General features: G+C 36.7%; 1 protein-coding gene across 3 annotated transcripts in view; it reads right to left on the bottom strand.

The window, feature by feature from the left end:
- Positions 1–25,967, bottom strand: part of DYRK1A (dual specificity tyrosine phosphorylation regulated kinase 1A) — an 85,575-nt gene that overhangs the window by 10,989 nt on the left and 48,619 nt on the right. For all 3 annotated transcript variants that reach the window (XM_030446268.1, XM_030446277.1, XM_030446287.1), the window contains exons 3-6: positions 12,804–13,009; positions 4,287–4,379; positions 3,298–3,486; positions 2,403–2,550 (exon numbers count right to left, since the gene is read on the bottom strand). In XM_030446268.1, the coding sequence (XP_030302128.1) occupies positions 2,403–2,550; positions 3,298–3,486; positions 4,287–4,379; positions 12,804–13,009 (636 nt within the window). The remainder of the gene's footprint in view (positions 1–2,402; positions 2,551–3,297; positions 3,487–4,286; positions 4,380–12,803; positions 13,010–25,967) is intronic.

The raw sequence follows: 25,967 nt of genomic DNA, 5'->3' as shown, positions 1-25,967 counted from the left end.
CCATGAAAGCACCAGAACCTTTTCATGTTCTGTGGGTTTCCTACACTTTACAGCAGTTCCTCCCCACACAACCTAAGCCAGCTGGACTTGGAAGCTTGGCAAGAATCACCACTTAATACAACTGATTTGTAATGACCAGCATGCTACTGGGCACCCAGCTCCACTTGGAATGGCCACACAGCTCAAACAGTCTGGGTAAGAGCTGAACTTGCCAAATCTTTCCTTCAATGAAGACAGGACATTTGAACATTTCTCCTCCTCTTTGCCACCAACTTTCACAAAATTTGAAGACCTTTATGCATTCTCACACTTGTGATAGATCTGAAGGAGACCAGTTAGAAGCTTTTAAGATGCTAGAGGAGATCTGACAGAGGCATCAGCAGTCAAACTTTATGTCCTTAAAAATCAGGCTACAGAGTATTTAACCATGTTCTTCCTGAAGTTTACATTTTACATCACACAGTGGATTGCAATATTTGTGATGCTTTCAGCCTTATTCAGCTATTCTCAGCATCATGCACCTGAAAGTACGTAGAAGTCTGAACTGTCCACATGTCTTTGAACAACTTGTTTTTTACATTAATATGCTGGATGCTTCAAATATTTTGTTGCAAAAGTATATTAATAAGCAACTGTTCCTATGTTTATGAGTATTTTTCAGTGAAGTGACCAGAGATCTCAGTTTTCCATGGTCGGTTTTTATGCTGCATGGAATACAAGGCATTAATTAAAAATATTATCTGTTTGAGTTTTATGATCTTTACTGACACTGTCCTTTTCATTAAATATCATGTTAAATAAAAGGGAAACTATTCAAATAGACCCTAATAAATCTGTAAATAATCACAGAATCTTTCAAGTTGGAGAAGACCCTTGGGATCATCAAGTCCAACCACCATCCCTACTCTACAAAGTTCTCCCCTAAGCCACATCCCCCAATACCACATTTAAACGACCCTTAAACACATCCAGAGATGGTGATTCAACCACCTCCCTGGGCAGCCTATTCCAGCGTCTGACCAAATCAGCTTGAAACAAGCCTAAAACAGGCTGAAATAACCAGCCTAAGCAAAGGTACTATGTATTATTTTTCCACTGATTCAAAATAATCAGAACTTTTTTGTTTGTTTGTTTCAGCAATGCCCTCTGTATAAAGCCATCCTGCCCTAACTCACAGAGGGAGATTATATGATGTTTTGGTCCATTCTGGTTTACCTGATGTTACAGGCTCTCTAAAAATTTAAAATTCAAGAGCTTATTTGATGATGCCTATAGTGTCCTTATCTGCTGTGTATTAATTTTGAAAATGTCATTAACATTTCTGAAATGTCCCTCTGACATAGTATGCTGTCAAATTTACATAAAACTAAATATGTTATTAGCAAATTTAAGTTGAAAATGCCTTACACATTTTTTAACAAAATGCATATGATGTATTCTAAAAATAATACTTTATAAAACAAAATGTAACTGAATACTCATAATTAATACCAATGTATTTTAACATTGTTTCAAAGTTTCTTTCTAAACTACAAAAAGAAAAAATTAGTAAATTAATATATACACATGCGAATAGGAAAAGCATAGCTGATAGTATTTCAGCTTCTACAAGGAAAAGGATGCCTAAAACCAGTTTCATTTTACTTGATTACTTTTTCTTACTTATCTATCTCTGTATCACGCTGTTGCTTTCCTTCTGTCATCTTTTTGCCCAGTTCTCAACTCCATAGGATTTTAATAAACTTTTTACACAAGCTGACCTAATTTTCTCATTATTATAAAATTTAAGTAGCATTAGCATAATAAGTCAAGGGAACAGAATTCAAATACACAGGACCCATCTAAGTTATAATCTCTAGAATATTTCCTGAGCTATAAATAGGCAAGTCTTGACATTTACACAAGTCTTGTCTCAGTTCTGTTAAAGAAACTTTTGAGCTTTTTAAACACATCCAATTGAAAAATTATGATTAAGCTAGCCATAAAACTACTCTATGACACTGGTCTACATTAAATAGGCACGCTCTCATCCATGACAGTTCTGAGATAATTTAAGATATATTCATAGGAGTGAGAGAGATGCAAACTTCCACACATGACAGCTTCTGTTGAAATGCCAGTCCATCACAACTTCTCCAGGTGTCTATGTCATTAGCTGGGAAAAGATTCTACAGAGATCTTAACACTACAAAGTAACAAGTCTGTTAACCCAAACAATTTTACTTCTTTTTCTTCTGGGTCTAGTTCTGTTGCAAATCAAACCGGAAAATTTGCCCAAAATCATCAAAAATAATATATTATTCTTTCAATTTCTTTAGCACCAGAGCATCCTACACTATATAGCAAGATCCAAAGAATACATAATTCGATTAAATAAAAATGAAGAATAGCTATTCAAATACCTATATAGTACTTCATCTCAGTATCATGTTTGTTCATAAGCTCAAGCAGTCGGACTTCAATTTGGGCTTGGTTTAAGAAAGCCTTCTTGTTTTTTATTATTTTGATAGCCACCCACTCCTGTTCCACTCGATCATAAGCCTTTACAACCTGAAAGAAAAAAGTCAAACACAACAGTGAAATCTCTTGGAATTTTCAAAATGCAGCAAAACTCACTTTCTAGGCTTTCTTCACTTTCTGGATTCAGAGAAAACAATTTTAGAACTTTCATTCTTTTCAGTTACTATAATAAAGCCACAATTCATCACATGACATTTATTGCAGTGGTGTCAAAAAACAGAACTGAGACTCCACTGAGACTTCACTGAGGCAAGCATCGTATCTAAATGCAATTGTCAAATAATCACAAGCAACACTGTGAAACAAACTGGTGAAATATGAGAAAAAGTAACAAAAATAGCAAAAGAAAAAAGTTAAATCCTCCTTACAGCCTTTTTCTTAAGCCTTGCCTGCAGCTAACAAACCACCACAACAAATATTACTAAGTAATATTTGCAATAGGTACTGTTTTAATATAAAACAGTAGTTACTGTTTTAATATAAATAGCTACTGTTTTAATATAAAAACCCAAGCCAAAGTTTAAAATGTGAACAGAGAGCAAAAAGCTGAGGATTTCCTCACTATAAAACCCTTTGTCACTTCTACATCCTGAACTATATTCAAATGTTATCTGTAGTAACAAGAAACAGCACAAAATATCAATGCCTTAAGCAAGCAGTATAAGCAGATTAAGAAAAAAAAGCTTTGATTTTAAAATGAAACAGGAATATCACTTCAAATGAAATGCATATTATGATTCACATGAACTATAGGTTGCTCAGCTGAAACACATTTACCTGTCCAAAGGATCCTTTGCCTATTAAAGAGTCAATTTCATAACGATCCATCCACTTCTCCCCATTTTTTACAATGTAGTCATAGTTGTCATCATCATAGCCATCATTGTAAACTTTTCTCTCCTTTTTGTGACTGGAATCATCTCCTTGGCCCTGCTGATGCCGCCGTTTTTTTTTTGCATAGTAAACCTGAACATGAGAAGCATATTCCTTAAGAACACTTTTTAGAACAGCAGTTCAATAAAGAACAGAATAATCCAATGATTTAAAAATGCAACTTTGACTACTTGAAAAACATTTTTTTCCTTTTATTGCTCTATTTGAAGTCAAATCATTACACCAAAGCATAGTATTGATGAAAAGTTTAAATATTCAGAAAGCAAATAAAAACGTCTAATAACACCGAAGATACATCACAGTACACTATATCCATAGCAAATTGAAACTGGTAAGTAGCCTGGAAACAAGAGCTAACAGTAGCTCTTTTTACAATAAAGGAAAAGAAGAATTCCAAGGAAGTTAGTGGTCACTTCAGAAATTCCTTCATATTTCCTACTATTACCAAAGAATTTGAAAACAACTGATGCTTTCCTATACAAACCACTTATTTTTTATATTTTACATTTGACAACAATATTTATTTTAGGAAAAACACTTTACTGTTTTCCTTAAAAGCCCCTAGACACATGCATAAAGGTTTATAGCATGAGCTAAAGGAGTGTTTGCATCATTTATAGTTCCTTATCATGCAACATAAAAGTTCAACATTTGTTTATAAAACAGAAAATATATTTCAGGCTAAAAAATTGCTTACATCTTAGAAAGCAGGACCATGATATCAATGATCTTAAATGAGATGTGAACAACAAAGAGATGGCTTTGTTTTTCTTATCTCTCCACGAGATTATTCATTAAAAATATACTTAATAACGTATTGTAAACAAACACTTCACACTGAAACACACTACCAAGACAGATGGAGTCATTACCTCATTAATATGCTTGTATGTTTTGATCAAATCTACGGAGAGTTTCCTCAATGGAGCAGTAGCTGGATCACGGAAAGTTTGGGGCATTCGCCTCTGTAATATGACCATAGAATAACTTAGAAAAAAAAAATATGATTGTAACAATGGAACTACTGTATCAGATCTTTCTATTCTTCACAGAAATTGGTTATTTCATTGCAACACTTTTCCCTCACAGTGACTTTAAAAGAAAATAAAGGAATCAAAAGATATAAACAGCTAAACTATATTTCAATATGTTTAATTAATAAAAAAGAAAAAAAAGGCAAGATTTCTACCTCCTCTCCCATTATGCCTTGCAGGCTTAATCCCAATAAAAAGTTTTTTCCTCAGTTAAAAATACAGCTCCATTGAAAACAGAGATTCCTGCTGACATTACTCTTCTGCTTCAGGACTGATACATGTAATTGTAATTCTACTTAATGTATAGCTGCATTAAAACCTCAAGTGGAAGTTAACAGTAATAACTACTGGAGAACTGTAGCAGTTTGCTACATTTCAAGTCTCTTAAATTCAAAATAAAACCTCCTCAGGTACACCAAGCTTTGCAATACCAGGCCTATCTGAATGCAAAATCTACAGAAAATCAAAAGAAATCTAAAGCATGCACATGAACACCATACCTACTTTCAAAAGTTTAAAAGAACGCCCCTGAAAAGGTAGTTATGTTCCTTATTCATGTTTCCTAAAACTGATTACATTTAGAACAAAACCAACTTTAAGGGCAGGCCTTTTATTTTTGTAATGGTTTCCTGAAGAAACAAGACCTGTGCCTGATAAAATTAGTTGTGTGCCTCTTTTTTTCTTTGCATACATATACTACATATACTGCATCTACCAATCAACTTCTATTCCTTCTTTAAGACCTGTTTGACATCCCAGAAGATAAAGTTCCCAAAAAGATGTGGGGGGAAGGGAGAAGTTCTAACTGGCAAGTTGGTAACTTCTTCAGTAAAAAGAAAGCTGAAAAAAAGTGTATCACAAACCATTTCATTTGGCTAAAGCTGACTACCTCCTTAGCAGACACTTAACAGCACAACTGTATCACCAGACAAGCTCCAGGAATTCTCACTCAGTGGGAGTGTCAGATCTAGGAGGTAAATTGGTGAGGACAGTGTGAATGGACTCCTAGCATGCTTCTATGCCTTCTCTTCCCACCAAAACCAGGGCAAGTTTAAGCAACTCCATTGGAGAAAAGCTTGTTTCATGTATAGTAAAGCTTCTGCTACTTCCTTACTCCTTGTTAACTGGATTTGGTAAATAAGTGCCACTGCACTTTGTCTTGCAACCCTCATCTCCCATCATCTCATCTCATGCCATCAAATATGCTCACACTTGTAACTCTCTTCACTTGCAAGTGCTTAATCTCATCTGCTGTCTCCTATTACAGCTAAACTGATACACAGCCTCCTGCAGAGCTGAGGAAAGAGCATAAGCCATCAACATGAGAATTATTTTTGTATCACTACTGCTGAACTATTAAACAAACTGGAAAAGCACGACTGCTTCTCTTTCATAGTATTACTTAATACTTGTAAGGGTGGCTGTGTAAGTTACCAAATAAAAATAAAACTGACCCAAAAAGTTCTCACAAACAGAAGTAATAGTCAGTGCTTCTGAAATGGGGCCTGAACTCAGGTACCCAAGCAGCCACACTAAAAGGCTAAGTTCATGCTCTCCTCTCTGCTGGATGTGCAGACTGCTCGAGAGGGAAACTAGAGTAGGAGCAAGATCAAGACAGCAATACAGAGAATGAACAAGCAAGAAAGCAAAAGAGAGCTGGGGGAAAGGTAAAATACTTTCAAGAATCTTCCTGCATCTGTGTGAGGCTGGGGCTCTAAACAGGTATAAAACTCAGTGGAGCTGATGGCTCTCAAGAAACAGCAATTCAATGCTTTGATGCATACCCCTCCAAATATGCCCACATCATATTTTTACACCCCTACAAGTCTGCTGACTTGCAAACCTTTTGATTAGGGAATATTTGTTGGAGACAATGTGATACAGCTAAACTTCCCTCAGGGAATGTTAACCCAAGTCATGCCCTGGGTATATGATCCAGTCAATTCACTTTCAGGAATGCCCACTACCACCAATTTCCCTTACACAGGTTTACCAAATAAATTCCTTAATTATTTTGATAGCAAGCACAACTGTTTTGTAAAGTCTGTTTTAGAGTTTTCTGAACAAACTAACTGACTTTTACATTATGTTTTTGTTTCTTCTTTTCATCTGTCAAACAAATATGAACCATTAAACAAACTGAGCATATGATTTCTTTTGGTTCTCTCCCACAGCACTGATAACAACTAAACAACAGGAAAAAAAGAAAAAAAAAAAAAAAGAAAGAAAAAAGAAAAAAGAAAAAAAAAAAAAAAAAAAAGAAAGAAGAAAAATCCTATTGCACAAGCTTCAGTCTCTATCTGGTGGCCAGAAAGCAACACTGCAACCAAGGATCTTCCCAAAGATGAAACACAAATCAAAAGATATGCTTTTATTTCAAGATTGCGAGACAAGAAGCTACTTTAATTATAATTAAATGTCAGTTAATATCCATCACGTTCTGACCAGCCCACACTTACACCTCAATGGAAACACTACTACTACCTGGGATGGTATCATGTATCACAAGGAACTGAAATTTTATTTCCTTACCTATTAACATAGCACACATGACACAGTGCTGAGAAGCAACCGGTAACTACTATAAACAAAGAAGAATTAACACAAAGAAAGCGCAACTAAGAGCCCCACTTATGTGAACTCAACATATTTGAGATAAATCATGTTTTAAGGAAACCATGATTTTTAACTCAGAGATTGTTCTTTTAGCCAGCATAGTCTTTGAGGTTTAATGAATGAAGGAACAGACAACGTATTTCTCTTTCTGGATATATGTTTTGTTATCTGAAAAACATATGGCACTGTTCCTTACTAAATGCATTTTATTTTGATTACAGAAAATTCTCAGCAGACATATATATATTCTATTAAAGGAATGCTTTAGTTCAGTTTTTAAAAACAATATCTATCACCATCCACATTCATTAAAAAAAAGAAAAAAATTCTGCTTGCATACAGTACATGTTCCATTTTAGAAACAGAATAAATAATTAAGATTTTATATTATAAAGATAACTTTAGCAGGAATTCCAATGGTAATGACCTAATTAAAAGACTCCCACATTAAAGAATTGAATGGACCCATCTCATCTACACCACTTGCTATTCAAAACCCTTCTTGCATCACAATAATATCAAATAGGAAATCAATGGTAATACCATATTGTAGTGGGTAGCCGCATAATAGATGGTGTCTCCAGAGGGTCAGCAAAACAGATGTTTAATTGCTGTAGCCACATGCCACAGCAACACTTCTCCATAGTATACAGTAAACTTCAGTTTTATTAAAAATTGATACTGTTTGTGACAGAGAACAAAACAAAATTCCAAGACTATTCTTCAAACCAACTGTACTCAGGGCTAGAACTGTGTGCAGGTAGGGACAGAATTTCAGACCAAACACTTCGATCATTGATTTGTGTTCTGTATTTCTCTCCTGTTCTGTCTTTCTTCCCGAAATAAATAAGGTTGTTGAATGAAAAGAATAGTAAGAAACAGGTAAGTTTAAAGTTAAATGAAGTCAGCAAGGAAGAATGGTCATCTGCCTGACTCAGCCCAACCATTTTTTTAAAAAAACAGTAGAGAGCAGGAGGATTAAGAAAAAGTGAATGAAAAATCTCACGCTGAAATTCTTGTTGCCAGAGCATACAGACATTTTTTTATGTCCAAGATAAATGGAAAGTCAAGAGACACGCTTTTACTGAAATAAACTGCATGCTCACATTGATGACAGAGTCTGGTGAAGTCTGACCATACTAATAACAAAGCTGCTGCTTAGTTCTCTGAAGTAACGGAACTAAGGATTTGCTACCGCCTGCTAGAACACATTAACTCTGCAGTCATCGAGCTGCAATCAATAAAATCTCCAGCCAACATCTGGTCAGTAAAACCTAGAGCTCTGCAGGTGATATGTGTTCTTAGACACATATAAAGAGAAAGATGTTTAGCAGTCAGCCTGACCTTTGAATCCCAGGTGCTTCATTGAAAACTAAACTGTTGGAATTTGTTACAAAAATCTGCCCAAGAATCTCACCTCAACTTCTTTACCAGAAAAATCAGTTTTCTGATCTTTTGCACTTAACTGAAGAAGGTTTTAGGGAATCTGAGTATCCATGATGAAGATAAACATTAGTACAGAACCGAAGAAATACTTGTTTGAAGTTGTGGAAACTTTTAAGCTCTTATATTCACATCAGGCTATGCTGAACTCTCCAGATGCAAACAGTTGAAACTGGACAATAAAAATCTTACTGTTTGTTACCGCTAAAGGAGAAAGGTCCCACAGATTTAATCTTTTGTATTCACTCCAGGTTGCGTGCTCTTAATGCTTTCCTGAAGCTGGATCTGCCACTGAGAGAGGTAAAACCACACAACCAAGAGCAGTACCCCATGCTGTCAGCAGGTCCAGCACCACACCTTTAAAGTAAACCCTTACTATCCAGCAGTCTTCGGGAAACAAAAAAGCCTTAAGCCTAACTACTGAAGAAAAAAGAATTTAAAAGGATAGAGCTGGAATTTTTAAACAGTAATTTAAAACCTCATAAATAAGTGAAAAACAAAGTAACTGTGTTGGTTTTGAAGTATCTTCCTGTTATTTGCTCCTTGACAATGATAGGATGAGTAAGTTTTGGCCACCACAGACATAAAGCAATAGGTGCAAGAGAAGATTATTTTAGCAGTATTTTAAGGGCAATGTACAATATAAATACACATAATTCATACAACTTTACTATAAGTTATCATTACTGTTTCCTAACCTTTAATCTGGAACTGTAAATGATTCGTAAAATAGCAGAATACGGTGTGCAAGATACTACAAATCAAAAAACCAAGCAGGACAGAGTGGGAATAAAAACAATAAATTAGCATTCAAGGCCTAGCTTCCCCATTATTTGGTTATGAATGAAAATCATTACAGGAACTTGAACAAGACAATAGTCTTCCAAAAAAGGAGTCGGTCCGCAGTAAAAAAGAAAGACACAAAAATATCCTGAAAAAAAAACCATAATAAGGCAGATTGTCTTTGCTATTTATCAAAATGACATCGTTTACAGAACATGCTGCTGTTCTACATACTAAAACTTAACTGCTACTCTTAGCAACTGACAAGCAGTATCCTTATGTATCTTGCTGCAGCCTGATGAAATTAAAGTTCAGAGAAGAACTACTTGCTATCTATTATTTCCATAAAACTTCATCACCCAAAAATCTAAGACTTCATCCTAAGTTTTATTTTTATTTGGATTTGGACAAAATACTTTGTTTACAAAGATCAGCAAACATAGCAATCAAAAAAGTAACTTAAGCAATATTTTTATTCTCAATCCCTTCAATCAAAGATTCACTCAAAAATACTCCAAGCTGCTCCACAAACTATTTAACAGAAGTCAGTTTATTGAAATACTAGACTATTTCGGAGAGGAGAAGGCAAAGGATATTCTCAGCCAAGGGAACAGCCTTGCAGCAAGCCTGGCAATGCAGTGCGGCGCTCTGGCCAGCAGATGGTGGCTGGAGCTCGGGAAAGAATTCAGCCTGGCAGTCTCGGCACCACCACCGACCCTGGGAGATTCCCGCTTCGTTGACCCATCTGGCTAACTGCATCAGGAAGGTAATGGAGCACTCTCAGGAGCAAAGGGGCTGGCAACTCGCTATTAATCAACTGATGGAAGCTTGCACCCAGATGAGCTACTTTTAGGCTGTTGAAATGGGTAGCACCAAAGCTGACCCAAAGGTCTATACTGCTGATGACTGCTACTGTTCCACTTGAAATTCTGTGAAACTGAAGCTCAGAAACCTAACTTCCCACCTGTCTGACTGGATGCAAGAACTGCACTAAAAGGATCTACCTTTCAAGAATTACACCTCCTGTGTCTGCTGAAAGTCACCATTTTCTTCCTCCTATTTTTTATGGCTATTAGATCAATCTATCACAATCTCTACAATTAACGTTCAAATTATCCTTTTTGCTGCCCTGAACAGTTTTTATCAAGGACAGAGAGAAACAAATTGCAGCATACTCAAGGCAATACCTTAAAGAAAAAGGATTCCTGTAGAAATGTTATGAGGAATCCATAAGATGTATGTGTCATTTAGACATGAAAACCTACAGGGTATGCAGACAATATCTTGACCAAAAGGCAAGATGGTATTACACAGAAATGGAGAAATGTTAAGATAGCAGGAAGCCATCAATGATAGAAGGTCATGGCTTTTATAAGAAGAAAAGAGAGTTCTATTTTAATCAAGATGAACTACAGCTGACAAAATGGTTATCAACAGGACAAAATTCTTTTTGCACAGAGATGAGGTCTAGAACAGATGAAATAAAGATTCTAGCTGGATTTGGCTTTGCACATATGATTAACCAGAAGTGCAGTGCAAAGTCAAAAAGCCACCAAGACTCTCTAAAAGGCTCATGTGGAACCTCCATACCAACATGGAATCTGGTGAGAAGAACTTATTATGGGACTTGCTGATGGGAGAAGCACAAGAACTCAAAAAAAGGAAGGAGTCACAAAAGGCAACTAGACAGAAGACATCAAAAAGCTGCCAATCATCAAAGCTAAGGGTGCTGAAAGCAGCTCACAAAGGATGAAGGAGTAACAATTTTGAGCTGCTTAGGCACAGGACTGTAAAGACTTAAATAATGTAATTACAGTGAAACAGGAAGACAGAAGCTACAGTGCAGTAAAAACAAGAGGGGAAATAAAAGCTTAGATTCTACAGAACAGTGTTAGTGGTGCAAAGAAAGTTTGATTGCCAATATCAAGGTGGCCAGCTGATCACTTCTTCATAAAGATAACATCCCAGAGCCAGACACAGCTTTTTTCCTGAATTTACATCCTCATCTCAGTAGGCTGCATTTTTTGGTGAATAATTCTTGGGTATTATCTGTAAGCTGTTCTCTTCAGCTTTCTATTATTTAGCTACCATTTTATACCCACAAACAGCAATAGATGAAGATACAACCTGAAGCTCCTTGATTTTGCTTTTTGGTTTGAAAACAACTACAAAGCACTAATGTACACTAGAGCTTGCAAATGTGATGCCAGATTGTAAAGCTTAGATAAGTACCTTGAAAGGTTTAAGAAACTCAGCAGCTTTTCTTAATTGGCAAACTGATTCACTAGCCTTATTGTAGAGGGTTTGAGGGACCTCCAACCCAAAATAAGTCCTATAAAATACCTCTGTAGATTTATCAAGTTAATAGTACTAAATATGAGCAGATTTACTCTTCCTACTGAGTGGCTCTCATGAAAGTAAAAACATCCTTCACCAGCTCTATTCACTTTGCCATTCTTCAGAGCCCTACTCATTATAGATCTCCAAATCCTAGTATAAAATATCCTGGCACTTACTTTGACCATTTTCATCGTCCCTAATCCTTCCCTCTTTCTGTGTAAGTGCCTTCCTATGGAGCAATACAAACAGAGCACATCTTGACTGTACTGCAGATTTTTCTACTGAAGCCATCTTGAACGCAAGAACAGATCTGAATCTAGTACCAGTAGAAGACTTCACTCTTGGTCCTCTTTAAGTGGAGCATGCCTCATCAATCTGCACCAAATTTTGAAGCTCTGACTTACCGAGTTTGGGATTTTTAAGCTTTGAAACCTACCTGCATTCATTTTTCTAGAACTGTGTGCCATTTTTAAGAGAGAAATGTAATTATCTCTTACAGAAGGAAAGCAGTACTAGCTCTTGAGGCTAGCAACTTAGTACTGTTAAGTTAGGAAGCTACTTTGGCTGTTCTAGCAACTCAGAGGCAGTAAGAAAGAAATACTCTTAACAACTCAAAAGCAGCCATAATAACCATAGCCTCTGTGTTCATTATACCTCCTTGCAATAATAAGTAATAAATTATTAGTAGTAAAACCCTAATGACAGAATAGCTTTAGATTTTGGGGTTTGTTTTGTTTTTTAAAAAAGCCTATCTTCCTTAATACAACGTGTCTTTTGTGCAAACCTGTCTATTCTGTTATGCTAACCAGTGACTCTGCATTAAAACACAATCCATTAGAACAAGCAATAGAAGAAATCACATTCTAACATCAAACAGCCCTAAAAAAAGCACTATTATTAAACTCTAGATCTCCACAGGGACAATCTTTCTCCCCTCTCATCTAAAAATGTTAGAAGCAGAATAATCATAATAAATATCAACCAGATGTTTTAAAAACAGCTTCCAGAAACTTATTCACCCACCCATCCTTGAAGAATCGGGAGTTAATTAGGTTTTTTTATATAAAAAAAATCCAAACCACATAAACTTTAGCTCTGATCCTGCAAGTTAGGGGTATATAATATATTTAGAAAAACAATTACGACATCAAAAACGACTTTTTTGTCCCTTACCTGGTTTGTTAACGTTAGAGGTTGCTGAAGCTGGTCAGCATATGATAAGGCAGAAACCTGTTGGTCATTTATGTTCTGCTGCCGACGATCACTGTACTGCTGATGTGAATGGGACATCTGTCCAGCCATCTGAAGGCCAGCAGCATGGAATGAAAACGATGGTGCAAGCCGAACAGATGAAGGTTTGCATGCTGAAGTCTCTCCTCCTGCAAAGACAATGTCAGTTTTCAATGAAATTAATGACTTGAAAGTATTTACCTCAGCTAGCCTGCCCCTCCTATCTTACAGTGCTTATAAACAGTAATGGTTTCACCATTTGAACACTGACAAGATTTTTCATACACAATGAACCCAGAAATCACTCTCATGTAAGGATTATCTAGCTGAAATGCTTCTTCCATTTTCAAAGTGACAAATTACTCATTAATGGTTTATTCCAATTTATCTGCAACATCCCTTTTCTAAGAACATCACCAATGTGTCATAACTGAATTGGAATATGACAGGACTTCTTTTCAAAGATACGAATTTTGTATATGGATTCCATGAAAGACAGAAAACCACTCAAGTTCTGCCACTCGAGGTTGTTCACAGTAACTTTCTGGATTAACTGTACCAACAGAAAAAGTAGTGCCCAGCCTCAGCAGCTCATCTTTCCCAGCCTCAACATTTATTCCTTTCTACAAACTGCTTAGCTTACTAGTCTACATTTTTAATTTCCACCCTTCTCCCAACACACACTGTACTTCAAGTCAGCTTCTTGATTCCTACTGCTGAGTTTCATCAAGATATAGGTAGCAGGCACTGTAACTTGAATTAGTTACTTTTTGGAAAGGTGAAAGCAGACTGCAAGAAACAACTACAAAGCAGGAGATAAACGAAAGACTTGATATCAAGTTGCAGAAAAATAGCAAACCGTAAAGCCTGGTAAAGTACTGGATTCTGCAACATCCAGAAAAATGTTACTATTCCACAGGCACAGAACCTGTCTCTAACTGAGACAGATCTTGCACCTCTTAAATCTTGTTTCACACATCCATAAGATGAAAATTTTAATTGGTTCATAGTCTGCTTGTCTCTTTGCTGTCCTCTAACAGTGGACAACAGATTTAAGTACAATTTGGTTTTCTTTGTTTGCTAATGGAAGCTTAGCATGCTGCACATTTAACAGTCATCCTTTTGCTTTCTGATGACAGAGGGGGGAATTTCTCTTAATGGATACCACACACAAGAGACAGAGGAGGATGGGTTAAGGAGCCAGGCACACTTAAGCCAACATTGCCACTAAGGGAGTACATGGAGAATCACAGGCTGAAATCTGGAAGCACAATTATTGGTAAAGACTAAATTTTGAAGCAAGATATGAAATAATCAAGCACCTTAACAAGCAAGGGAAATCCCTATTTCCTTTACAATCAAAACCTTTCAAGAAAATGTGATCAGTAGAAAACAGCAGACTAACACAGTCCATCAATTTGACTTTCTTAAAAATATCTGACTGTTCAACTTGCTACCAATTTCAAGCTAAGAAAAAATAAAATATTAAAATTGATACTGCATCATTTACTCAGCACTCATTAGGACAGTTGAAGTACCATATGGGATTAAATGAAATATCATTTTATATTAAGATAATTTGGAAAAAATAAATATAAAATAATATTCAAACAGCTAAGTAAGAAAAGCTTATATACAGTAAAATCTCTATTATTTTAAAATGGGTGAATCAAAATTGTATAGTGAAATTCCCATCAAGAGACCATTGGTATTTTTCTCCAGTGTTACAGCTCAGTACTACCAAAAGACTAACAGAACAAACTGCTCCAGAAAATGAACTGATTGTTCACAAGTACCCACATATTTTCACAATGTTTCATAGAATTTTCAAACATTTTATGAAAAAGAAAATAATTTTTAAAAAAATCACTATGATCTAGGAGAACTTTTTTTGTGCCTTTTATCTTACAGTGCCTCTGGTAACATTATAAAGTATCAAGATGACCTTACAAATGGAAATAAAAGAAAGACATCCCTGACCTAAAACCATTATAAGTCAGTTTAACATCGCAAAGAAAACTACTCTAATTCTCCTGTAAAACACCCATTAAACTGCTTTGTGACTTTTAACACAAATACAGTTAACTAGTAAGCTCAGAAAGTGGAACTGCCTTCAAACATTTAAAGACAGAGTGAAAATATTAAATACCTGAGTATGAACTTTAAAAAAAAGTTTACAACTTTATGTGTTTACATTCCAAGTAACATCTTAGGTCCACCTAAGAATTAGGCATCAGATTGTCATTTTTTAAAAATTTGAAATTATATATCATGAACTTCACATGTTAACATTTAGATGCAGGGAGAAATATATGTGAAGATTTTAATACATCAGCTGATCTCTCTCAAAGATAATATGGTTCCTTGATATATTAATGCATCATTCACTTAGATAATGTAAGAACTGTATATAATTTTTTTCATTACTGTACTTACTTAATAACTAAACTCAATTTTACCAGAGAATCAGATTTATCTTCCATCTCTACAACTTGGTAAATTTAGTGTACATTTACTTTTCAAGATATACTGAACACTCCTTTAAGAAGAGGTGAACACATGCAAGACATTATTTGGTACGTCTACTTTCTGCTCTTTGAATTTCTGCCTATTTTCTACTTAACCTGAAAAAAAAAGAATTCTCACATAGCAACATCATGGTAACTGAATTAAAAGTCAAAACAATATTTAAATCAGGTAGTCAAAAATAAAATCAATCCTAAACTGCAGAGCCAATTGTTTTAAAAGTTTTATTTCTTGTATTTGTTTACCCCAGGCCCCGGTTTCCCAATACCATAGTAGGTATCTGGCAATAACATCATAAAAACAATTTTACTTAAAAAAAATTAAAATTCCTCACTTGCACGTGTCCTTGAAAAAGCAGAAAGCTCACACAAAAATCCTGGTAGCATGGAATCAGAGGGCTGGAAGGGATCTCTGGAGATCAGTCAGTCCAACTCTCCTGCCAGAGCAGGTTTACACATGATGGTGTCCAGGAGAGTTCTGAATCTCTCCAAGAGACACCTCTTTGGGCAGCAGTGCTCTGCTACCCTCCAAGTTAAGAGGTTCCTCCTCATGTCTAAATGAAACTTCCTACGTTCAAGTTTGCACCCATTACCCCTTGTTCTGTCACGGAACACTACTGAAAAAAAAAAAAAATTGCCGGTCCCATCCTCCTGACACCCACCCTTTGAGTAATCATTGTAAGGATTATAAGCATTTATAAGATCCCCCCTCAATCGTTGCTTCTCCAGACTAAAAAGACCCAAGTCCCTCAGCCCTTCTGCACAGAAGAGATGTCCTAGTTCCCTAATCATCCTTGTAGACTTAATGGAGTTCTCATTTACAATTTGACTTCAGAGTATTTTCTGACACTCACTCAAAAGATGACAGCATCTCTGAGAATAAACAGAGCAATGCACTACACATATTTTAAAATAAAAAACTAGGAAAATATTCCATGTATAACTATCCCACAAAATTACACTCGCAATACTGATGTTTCACTTCGGCTTTACACTTCTGACACTTGCACATCCTTCTTCTCCTGACTCCACTAGCAGGACAATGAGCCTGTTAGTATTCCTTGTTTTACTGATGGCAGTCAGCTGGACTGACTCAATCAGTTAATTCAACAGCAAATCCCCAGAGAAGAGAACTTCATAATTTTTAACTAAGTAGATGGACTGCAGAATGATGAAGAAACTTTCTCTAAGAATCCCAGTTTGACAAATTGTGCTTGGTTTTGTTTTTTTTTTAAGTTTCAACATCCATGATTAGCACACACTTACCTATTTGCTAGAAGGCTAAGTCATGCTGAACCTATGATGTCAATGAACGTGAATAAAAACTGTATCCAACAATCACTTTTTATAAAAACATTGTTCTTTGGTAGAAATGTAAACTGGTTTCATAGAGCAGAACTGCATCTCAGAAAAAAAGGACATTATTAAATACAAGAGCCTGACTAGAGTCTCATGACCTGAAGTCTGTTATAAGTAGGCAGATGGAAATTTGGCTAGCTCATGCAGCAAGTTCTTGTACCAAACAGAAAAGCATTTTAATAGTTTCTGGGAAGATGGTAGTACCTACCCTTAACCATGTTAGCCATAAGCCAGCAGTCAAGTAATTGGCATCTTTACCATTTTTTACTGTCGCTGAAAAGGGGAGACAAGTTCAGAGACTTGCTGAAAGCAGTCCTTGCTATCAACAAAAACAAGTAATGGTCAGGATATGGTCCCTGATGAAATACCTGCCCTTGACACATTTCAGACTTTGTTCCATGATACCTGCAATCCTATCCTGGTACAACTAATCCCAAGACAACACTCCTAACTTACTACTATGAGTCAAGAAATACTGAATTACATGCTAGGAAGAAAGGCAGGGAGACACAAGAACTGGCTAGAATAGCAATCTTGACCTCCTTCAGTTTAGTTTAGTTCAGTTTGCTAGTCAGCTGTAGAAATAGCAACATGTATGTACATCCATTATTTCAGGTTCACAAACCTCCTGGTGGCTTGAAGTTCATTTGGAGAGCTCCAGACATTTAAAAAAGTAAGTGATCCAATGACCACCATAGGAGTACTAAAATCCATGGGAGCTTGTTATCATGCCACATCTGTAACTTCTACATGGAAAATCTAAGGAACAAGGGCTAGTCAATCATCAGTCTTTCTAACCACTTTAAGTCCAAATAATTACATGTTCTGAAGCACCTTGGGAAGGAAACAAAGTAAACAAAAAGTATGCCAAGATCTCTGCATATGAAGTACATTAGGGGAAGACATTAGAGACTGGGAGTATGTAGATTTATCCTAGGATGGGGCCTTCCCTAATATGCTAGTTCAGAGAATGGGATAAAAACACAGAGCCTTATCTATCCTTACAGTTTAGGTTTTTACAGTTTACAACAAACTTTCTTTGTGCTGTGATGAGACTTAATCAGATTTTGCTATAAAGAAGGTCCACCTAAAGAAGGCATCTCTTACTCCAAACTTTAGAGAATTATGTCCCTTTCCTCCTACAGTCAGGAATATGAGAGGTCTTCTGAAGTGAAGCTATTCAGAACACTGTTTCATTAGTGACATTCCATGCACCATAATGTAAGTAAAACACATTAGAACAATAGTAATTTCTTGACTTTTGTGACTTTACTGTCACTGTACTCTGGAAAGTAACAAAGGAGGAAAAACTAAGCATCAGTAAAATGCTTATGTATGAGCAAACCACTGCAACTATGATGAGAAGAAAATGTTTTAAAGTGGATGATAGAGAAAAATTATAAACTCAAAAGTGGGATTGTCCTATCATATATAAGAAGATAGGGTTTATTTCTTTAAAGCACCACCTTGACACACCAGAAGAGCACAAGTTCAAGGACATATTTATTTAGTGAGGACAGGAAATACTTCCCTCATTTATATAGGTGTGTTTTAAATTACTTGTACAGGTATCAAAGAAATTAGCCACCCAAAGCAGAAAAATACTTGAGATGGTAGACTCTATAAATGAATTACATTTGCTTTAATACAGGAAAATATCTGGTACACTTTTGCATGGATTTTTAAAAACTCAATGCTGTTTTAAAATTCAATTTTCTACCTCATCCATTTTAGATTCTGTTATTCCCATTTTGACATCAGTCTACATAATTCATTTAAACATTACATCCTCCCCCCAAAAAAGTATTTTCCCACTTCTTTGTTCAATTCGCCTCACAGAAGAGGCAGAATTTCTTACCAGATCCCTTAAGTAAGGATCAGTGAAGTATGGCACAGTAGCATATAACAGGAAGAAATAATGCAGAACTGGAATCAGTGGCAATATTTGCTGTGGGTTTATCTGGGACTGTGGGATCATCTCATTTGGAAGCATAAAACTTTCTTCTCTACACAACTCAACTTCTTCCCTTCTCTTGGTACTGCTAGGACTCTTCCTGTTCTTTAGCATTTTCCCTATAAAGAACATTGGTTTGAACCTATGTGTCCTGAGCTTCTTTGACCTCTTCTCTCTCCAACCCCATCTCTGCTATCTACTTGTATCTCTGCTACACTGCTTGGGTCATCCAGCAGTGTGCAGAGGTGATCCATCTCAGTGATATGCCTGCAGCTGAACAAGAACCTGCTAGACATGACCAGAGAATAAAAGTGTGAACTGGGTATCCTCATTTCCACACGCAAAAGAGTTCACAAGCTTGTGGGCCTACAACACAGACCAAGTATGGTAGTTCTTAGTACTTGAGACAACTGCTTCAAATCTTTTTATTTCCAGTCCCTGCTATGCCACCACTGACGAAGGTAACCACGTTTTTTTTTTTTGTATTTAAGTTACTGAATGCGAAAACAGCAAAATGCCTCCTCAAATAAAATCTTAGTTGAGGAACTGTACAGCCTTCTTTCTTCACAGACAATCCACTTTTTTTTTTTTTCCTTGTCAAAGTTAATTCTTTTGAAGAGTTTGGTCAATCTTGTTTTTCAAAATCCATTCTTTGAAAAATTCTCTGTACCAATGAGCATTATGATACCTCAGTTATTATACTGAGTATACCTCTGAGAAACGTGTTTGGAGAAGTGAGAAGACTGCTCTCTGCACTGCTTTAGTACCAAGCCACCTCTGCACTGTCTTAGCACACGCTGAAATAGTGAGCAATTAGCAACAAACACTTGTATATTCAGAACTTTCTGTTCAAATAAACCCACATTTAAGACAAGTTAGACCTACCCAAGTTCTGTTGAAGCATAATAAATGTCAAGCACTTGGGATTTTAGAGTTTAGAATAATCATATTTTAAGCAATAAGTAAATACCAAGTTGAACTCCAAGTGAACTACCACTCTACTGAAACACAGACTTCCCTATTGTCTTTATGCACTCCATTGAAAATGACAGCATGAGACTTTGAAGGTACATGGACTTCACTCAGCTTGCTCTGGAATGAAGCAAGCTGAGAGAACCCAGGGAACAAAGGGAAATTACCTTCAGCAGCTACTGTAGACAAACAAGTCCATTATAAATATCCCACTCCAGTTCCTCCTCTGAAGGAACTATATTATTGTGGGGGAATTATATTATTAAGAATGGTTACTTCAGAAGCTACTCTACAATAACTATTCAATCAACTTCCCTGTACAGAAATGCCAAGTGCTACTTTCTCTCAAAGTAAAATTAAGCCCTAAACTTAGAAACAATCACCCTTCTCACGTCCTGTTCACTAGCCCAATACAGCAAGCCCACCAAATCCAACTGCTTATGCTCCCTCCTAAAGCACAGAGCTGTAGAGAAGACAAAGTGCTTAGGAGATGACATGAAATTACTAATGGGTTTCAGTTTTTCAATGGGTGTCATCTTTTCCAACAGTCTGCTGACCTTTGACATGACTGGCCTGTAACATGTGTAGTAACATGGCAGAGAGCAAGCAAGAAACCTGGAGAAATGACAGGCCAAGAGTAGGCTTCATAAAGTGTTCCAACACTGTTGTGCCTGTCTTGGCACAACATCCTCTTCCCTGGATGAGCTGCAGCAAGAGGTGGACTTTGGATGAAACTTGCATGAATGTTTTGGTTTGGTTTTTTTCTTTGGTTTTTATTTTGCAGTGAGGGCTGGACTCAGGTAACAGTAGTGCCTCTGCTGTAGAAAGACAGTGGCTGAGCCTCATGACAGGGAGAGATCGTGGTTTATGTATCTCCCTAGCCCCTTCAAAAATCTGGACAAATCTGGTGCCAGAAAGACTGAACACCACTGTTCACTATGATACTCCAGCAAGAGAAGGAAATTTCTAAATTTCACAAGCAACTTATTATTTAATCCAACAGCAACACTATATAAATCTGTATTTCATTAAGGTATAAATATTAGTTTGAGTATACTCCGACTAATCTTTAAACTAGGAAAATTTTGTGATAGGCTTCCCATCTCCCTCCCCCAAATGAAGTCCAAGATTGCAAAAATTCTCCGCTAAATACTACCAGACATGTAAGTACTCTAACTTTAAAAATCATAACCTTAAAAACTCTATGAGAACTCAGCTTTTACATTAATGTTCTTAAGAAGCAGGGTGCCTGAGTGCACATCTGAAAAAAATGTACAACCCCACAAGCAAACAGTGAGAAGTGAACCTATGTACAGGCCTTTACATAGACCAGAAGCCTCCATACCTAGGTATACACTGGACTGAAAGAATATTAAAATTGAAGAGTATTGTGCAAAGTAGTTAGGAAACACCAGAATACTTCCAAGGTTTTAATTTAGTGCCTTTATATAAATAAGTTATGATACCATTTAGCTACATGAATACCCTATTTATTTGAAGGGACAGAATGGAAGTAACTCTTACCAAACAGGTTGCTATACAATAGATCTTTTTCTTTTCATTGTATTTAACATAATATCCCTTGACACTCCCTCAGACTGAGCTCCAACTAGAATTATTGCTGTCTGTATATATATTCTATAAAGTAGGCATTGTTTTTGTATTCATGTAATTCACAAACGACAATTTCCTTCTGAAATATTCTTACAAACTGGATTTTGTCCTGTTCTGCAAAAAACGGAGACAGGGAAAAACAGGTTAAACACAAAAGGGTTCCATGATTTTAAAACTTTGATTTTGTATATACAGATTTTGAAAGACTTCACAAAGACAAGAAACACTAATAGGTAAATTTCTGTTTTACATAGCTTCAGAGAGGAGCAGCTTTACAGATTAGGTTTCAAGAACTTGCAGAAAGTAGAACAAATGAGAGGTCTGAAATGGATGTTCGTTTCTGCTTGCAAACAAAACCAGATGAGAAGGGGTACTTGACTCATGTTGGACTAAGGACTGAGAAGTAATGTAGTTAGTTCTTTCAAGCAACAGGGCACTAACATGGGAACCACTCAGACACCAAACGAAAGGTTCATTCAAATCAGTCATCTGTCCCCAAAAGTGGCCAACAGCAATCACCTTGGAAGAAAACAGGGCAAGCATCACAGGGGCCTGGCATAATCATCTAGTCTCCAGTCAAGGAATCAGATGAAGCAGGCTCTTTGTGAATAACATGTGCATAAACACACACCACACAGCTTTTTCTTCCATGGACCTTCTGAACCACTTCTTTGCATTTCACCTTTGAGCATCAAGAAGATCACATAGCAAAAGACTTCACAGCTTACTCACAGGAGGCATTAAGCACCACCTCCCTTTTGTTTCTTCTGAACTTCTCTTTTTTATCTGATGGCCTCTGCTGAATAGTAACAAAAATCAAGGCTGCCCTCCTGCAAAGAGGAGGGATGATAGTGACATGAAGATATGAATGAGAGGCTTCACATCTGCGACTTTGTTTATTCTGCTGTTGGGTGATTGGCTTATTTCTTTTTAAAGTTCCCTTTTGACACACTGCCTTCATGTGATTCTCCAAGAGAAGATATTCTAGTATTTAGAGCAGAAGAAACATTGTCAACTGTGCAAATGTCTACATGCCAACATATTTATTATTGAAGGTTTTAGCTTTTCCTAATACACATTTAACGTGGGTTTTTTTTCAGTTTTCCTGCCACACTGTAGCTCTGTCCAACTACTCAGCATTTAACTGTTGCTTGAGAAAGACTGGTCAAATTCAGGTGATGATTCAGCCCAATATGGTATTTACATTGTGCCAAATTAGTAAGTGAAACCAAAGAACTGAACAATCAATATTTAATTATTGAATACTTAACGAATCATTTGCTTTAAATCTGGAAAAAAACAATCAAGATTTATTAAAATAGTCAATAAAGCACTAATTTTTCAGAAGACAGCAATGCAGGTGAAGACATGCCAAGGCTAGGGTTCTGGTAATACTTTTTTCTGTCCCCCTACAAATTCATATGTATTTAATATTTTGCACCATTATCCTAAAGTTATGGAGTTTATAAATTTTCTAATCTAATTAAAAGCCTGGCATTTAAAAAAATTGAACACAAATACAGGGGAAAATGGAGAACTACTTTTTTTTTATCACAATGAAAGATAACTCTTAAGGCAGAAACTGAGAATGAAGTGTGAATATTATTCCAAACAAAGGTTTAAAAACAAATACTTAATTCCAACTATAAGCATATTTATTCTAGGCAAAAGGCCCACACCTGTCCTTCAATTTCCAGAGCAATCTGTGAAAAATACAATTACAAGCAGAAAATGCTGTTTTTACAGGAAGTTCTGTCAAATTCAGCAAGTTTAAAAGTGTACAGGAGAAAAAAACTTTATAAATCATGGTAATCTCATAACACAGACAACTGAGATTTAGTGGCATAAACTTTAAATTGCCATTTTTTTGTGAAAGATGTCCCATTAAACATGCCACAAAAGAATCTCTATATTCCCATTTCAGGAGGTTTCATGCAAGTGCCATTCCAAGTACACAGAAATGGTTAGTTTTTATCTTCTAAAACTCATTAGAAACCAAGTTTCCCTATTAAAAGTAAGTATCTGCTTTATTCAAGAGCAATTAGATTTACCTCTGTTGTCACTTTTCTGAAAGGTTTAGAAAATAGTTTAAAAAATTAATATTCTACCAAAGTTAAACAATAAGATTCAATCATAGGCTTCTTTTAAAAGACAGCTTTGGTGGTTTTGATTAGTGCAACTTGTAAATAGCTACAGACTATCACTTATCTGAACTAATGCCCTTCAATGTTTAGTTTAAAAACCAAAACTTCTTTAGTCCCAAGTATAAGAATTAAATAATTAAAGTGCTGATCTCTTGATGTTAAAGGATCAATTAAACCAAATTTGTAAAAACTAAAAAAAAAAAGTGTGCATGATGTTTTTTTAAAAAAATCCTTCACAAAAAGTAGCTGTCAAATGGAACAACTGTTAGCAAAATTATCATTCTAATTGAACTCAGTTTTCCAAATCTGCTGACACCAGGGTATACCTGGTCAAAGATAAACCAGTGGAAGTAATTTCCACTGTTAGTAACAAATGCTAGGTGGTATCAAGCCTCAGATATATATATTGATAACTATGGTAAGGAGAAGGGGGGAGGGGAGAGGAAAAAAAAAAAAAAAGCAGAACCTATGTAGTAGATGGATTTACTCAGTTAAATAATTCATTAACTTTACTGTCAGGTAAGGTTAGTTTTACTGAGTCAGAAAAAAAGAATGTGAGTAGTTATGCAAAGAAAGCCCACAATTTGGACAGCTAAGGAAGACAGAGGGAGGGACTGGGAAAAAGGATTGAAGAAGGTAAACTAAACCATGAGTGAACAGCAGAAAGGGTTTCAGAGGAAAAAAAAAAAAAAAAAAAAAAAAAAAAAAAAAAAAAAAAGAATCAGACGCAGCAGCAAAAATATTTTAAGATCAGATTTCCCAATATTCTTCGGCAGGAATGATATGTAGGACAGAAAAAAATTCATATTCAGCTGACAGAGCTGAGATGAGGTTTGGTTGTTGGTGGGGGTTTGGTTTTTTGTTATGTGGGGGATTTTTTTTGGCTTTTTTTTTTTTTTTTTTTTTTTGGAAGGGGGGGAGAAGACATGTGGATACATTTTTAAAAGGCAAGTGTGTGTTCTAGAAATAATTATTCTATATTCACACAAGCTACCGATGCTTATCTCGGATACAGAGGTTATTGCATTTTCGCAAGTACTGATATTGAAGTCGACTTTATTAATGCTCTGTAGCCATACTTTCTGCATGAACCTGGTTACTTCATTAAAAAGAAAAAAAAAAGAGAAAAATTAAGCGGGGAAAGAGCGAGAACAGCCCTCTTCCATTTAAGCAGCACTCTCTCTTTCCCGGTTTCAAGCTATTCCACTGAACATTTTTATTATTATTATTATTAATTTATTTATTTATTAATCACCGCGGTCTATCTGCAGACATTTTTTTTCTTTCTTTCTTTCTTTTTTTTCCTTTTTTAACACGCATCTACACAGCCACACACACAGGTACACGCACCCAGACGTCTATCGGGAGGGCCGAGAGAGCGAGGGGGCGAGCCTTGAAGAGCAATTAAATCCTCCCCTGCCTCCTGCGCTCCAGCCCCTGCCCGCCCGCAGTACGCGGGCGCTGCTGCAGCTCATTAAGCGCTCATTTATCACCGCCGCTCACCAGGCAACACAATGCAGCACAACGCCGCGCGGAAACCACCCCGGACCCCAGCAACAGCGGGTAATTAGCATAGCCTACCACCGGAGCCCCGCCGCCTGATTGGCCGAGCTCCCCGGCCCGGCGGCCAATGGCGGGGCGCTATGCAAATCGCGGCCCTCAGTTGCCAGGGCAGAGCTGCTGCCTATTGTCCAATCGGAAAACAAGCAATAAACAAGAAATGCGATTGAGCTTTGTCACATTTTCAAGTTGTTGTTAACACTTTCAAGTTTAGAGCAAAATTAGCTCCATCTACCGAGGATTAGACTCATGTTCTACATTTCACCCCCACAGCAAGGGCAGGGCAATGCAGCAATGATACGCGGGGATTACAGCTAAGCGCTGCATTAGGATTTAAACTTCCCTTCCCGCAAAATAGCTCTGCTCCGGGACGGCCTGAAGAATGCCTTCTGAAGGGCCGAGATGTGAAAATAGCCGAAGAAGGTCGTAGCTAAACGCTCGCCGGTCTGGTATCTCTCTGCTCGAATTCTTCAGAGGCTTTTACCACGACAGCTCAGAGCAGTAAAGTTCCCTTTCACTGGCTTAGTTAGCTCGACCTCATAAAATTACAGAGGCTGCTATACTGTATCAACACCTGCTACTTAGAACACCCTCTTTATCACAGGTACCAAACTTCTGCTTGTTTCTTTTTAACGAAGAGGAAAGCAACCAAAGAAAGTCCCTCCTTCATTATATTTTCCCCACTGTCGGATTTTAAGTAAATAAGTTTCAGTTCATCTGACCAAACTGAACCACCAATAAAGACCGAACACAAGAGAATGAAATATCCTACGAGAAATAAGCAATTTTTTCCCCCCTCCAGTTTAAAAAAATCAACCTTATCCGAAAGAATATTTGCCATTAAGTGTTTCTGCATAGAACAATGTGAATACAGAGGGGAGCACAGCAGCTACTGACCATCATCACTTCCAAGTCTCCTCAGGAGGTTCCCTCTCTGCACACACACAGATGCGCCTCTTGAAAACCGGCATCACTCAGC

The sequence above is a fragment of the Calypte anna genome, chromosome 1 (assembly GCF_003957555.1).
Source record: "Calypte anna isolate BGI_N300 chromosome 1, bCalAnn1_v1.p, whole genome shotgun sequence".
NCBI classification, from domain to species: Eukaryota; Metazoa; Chordata; class Aves; order Apodiformes; family Trochilidae; genus Calypte; species Calypte anna.
This window is presented reverse-complemented; position numbering and strand designations above follow the sequence as displayed.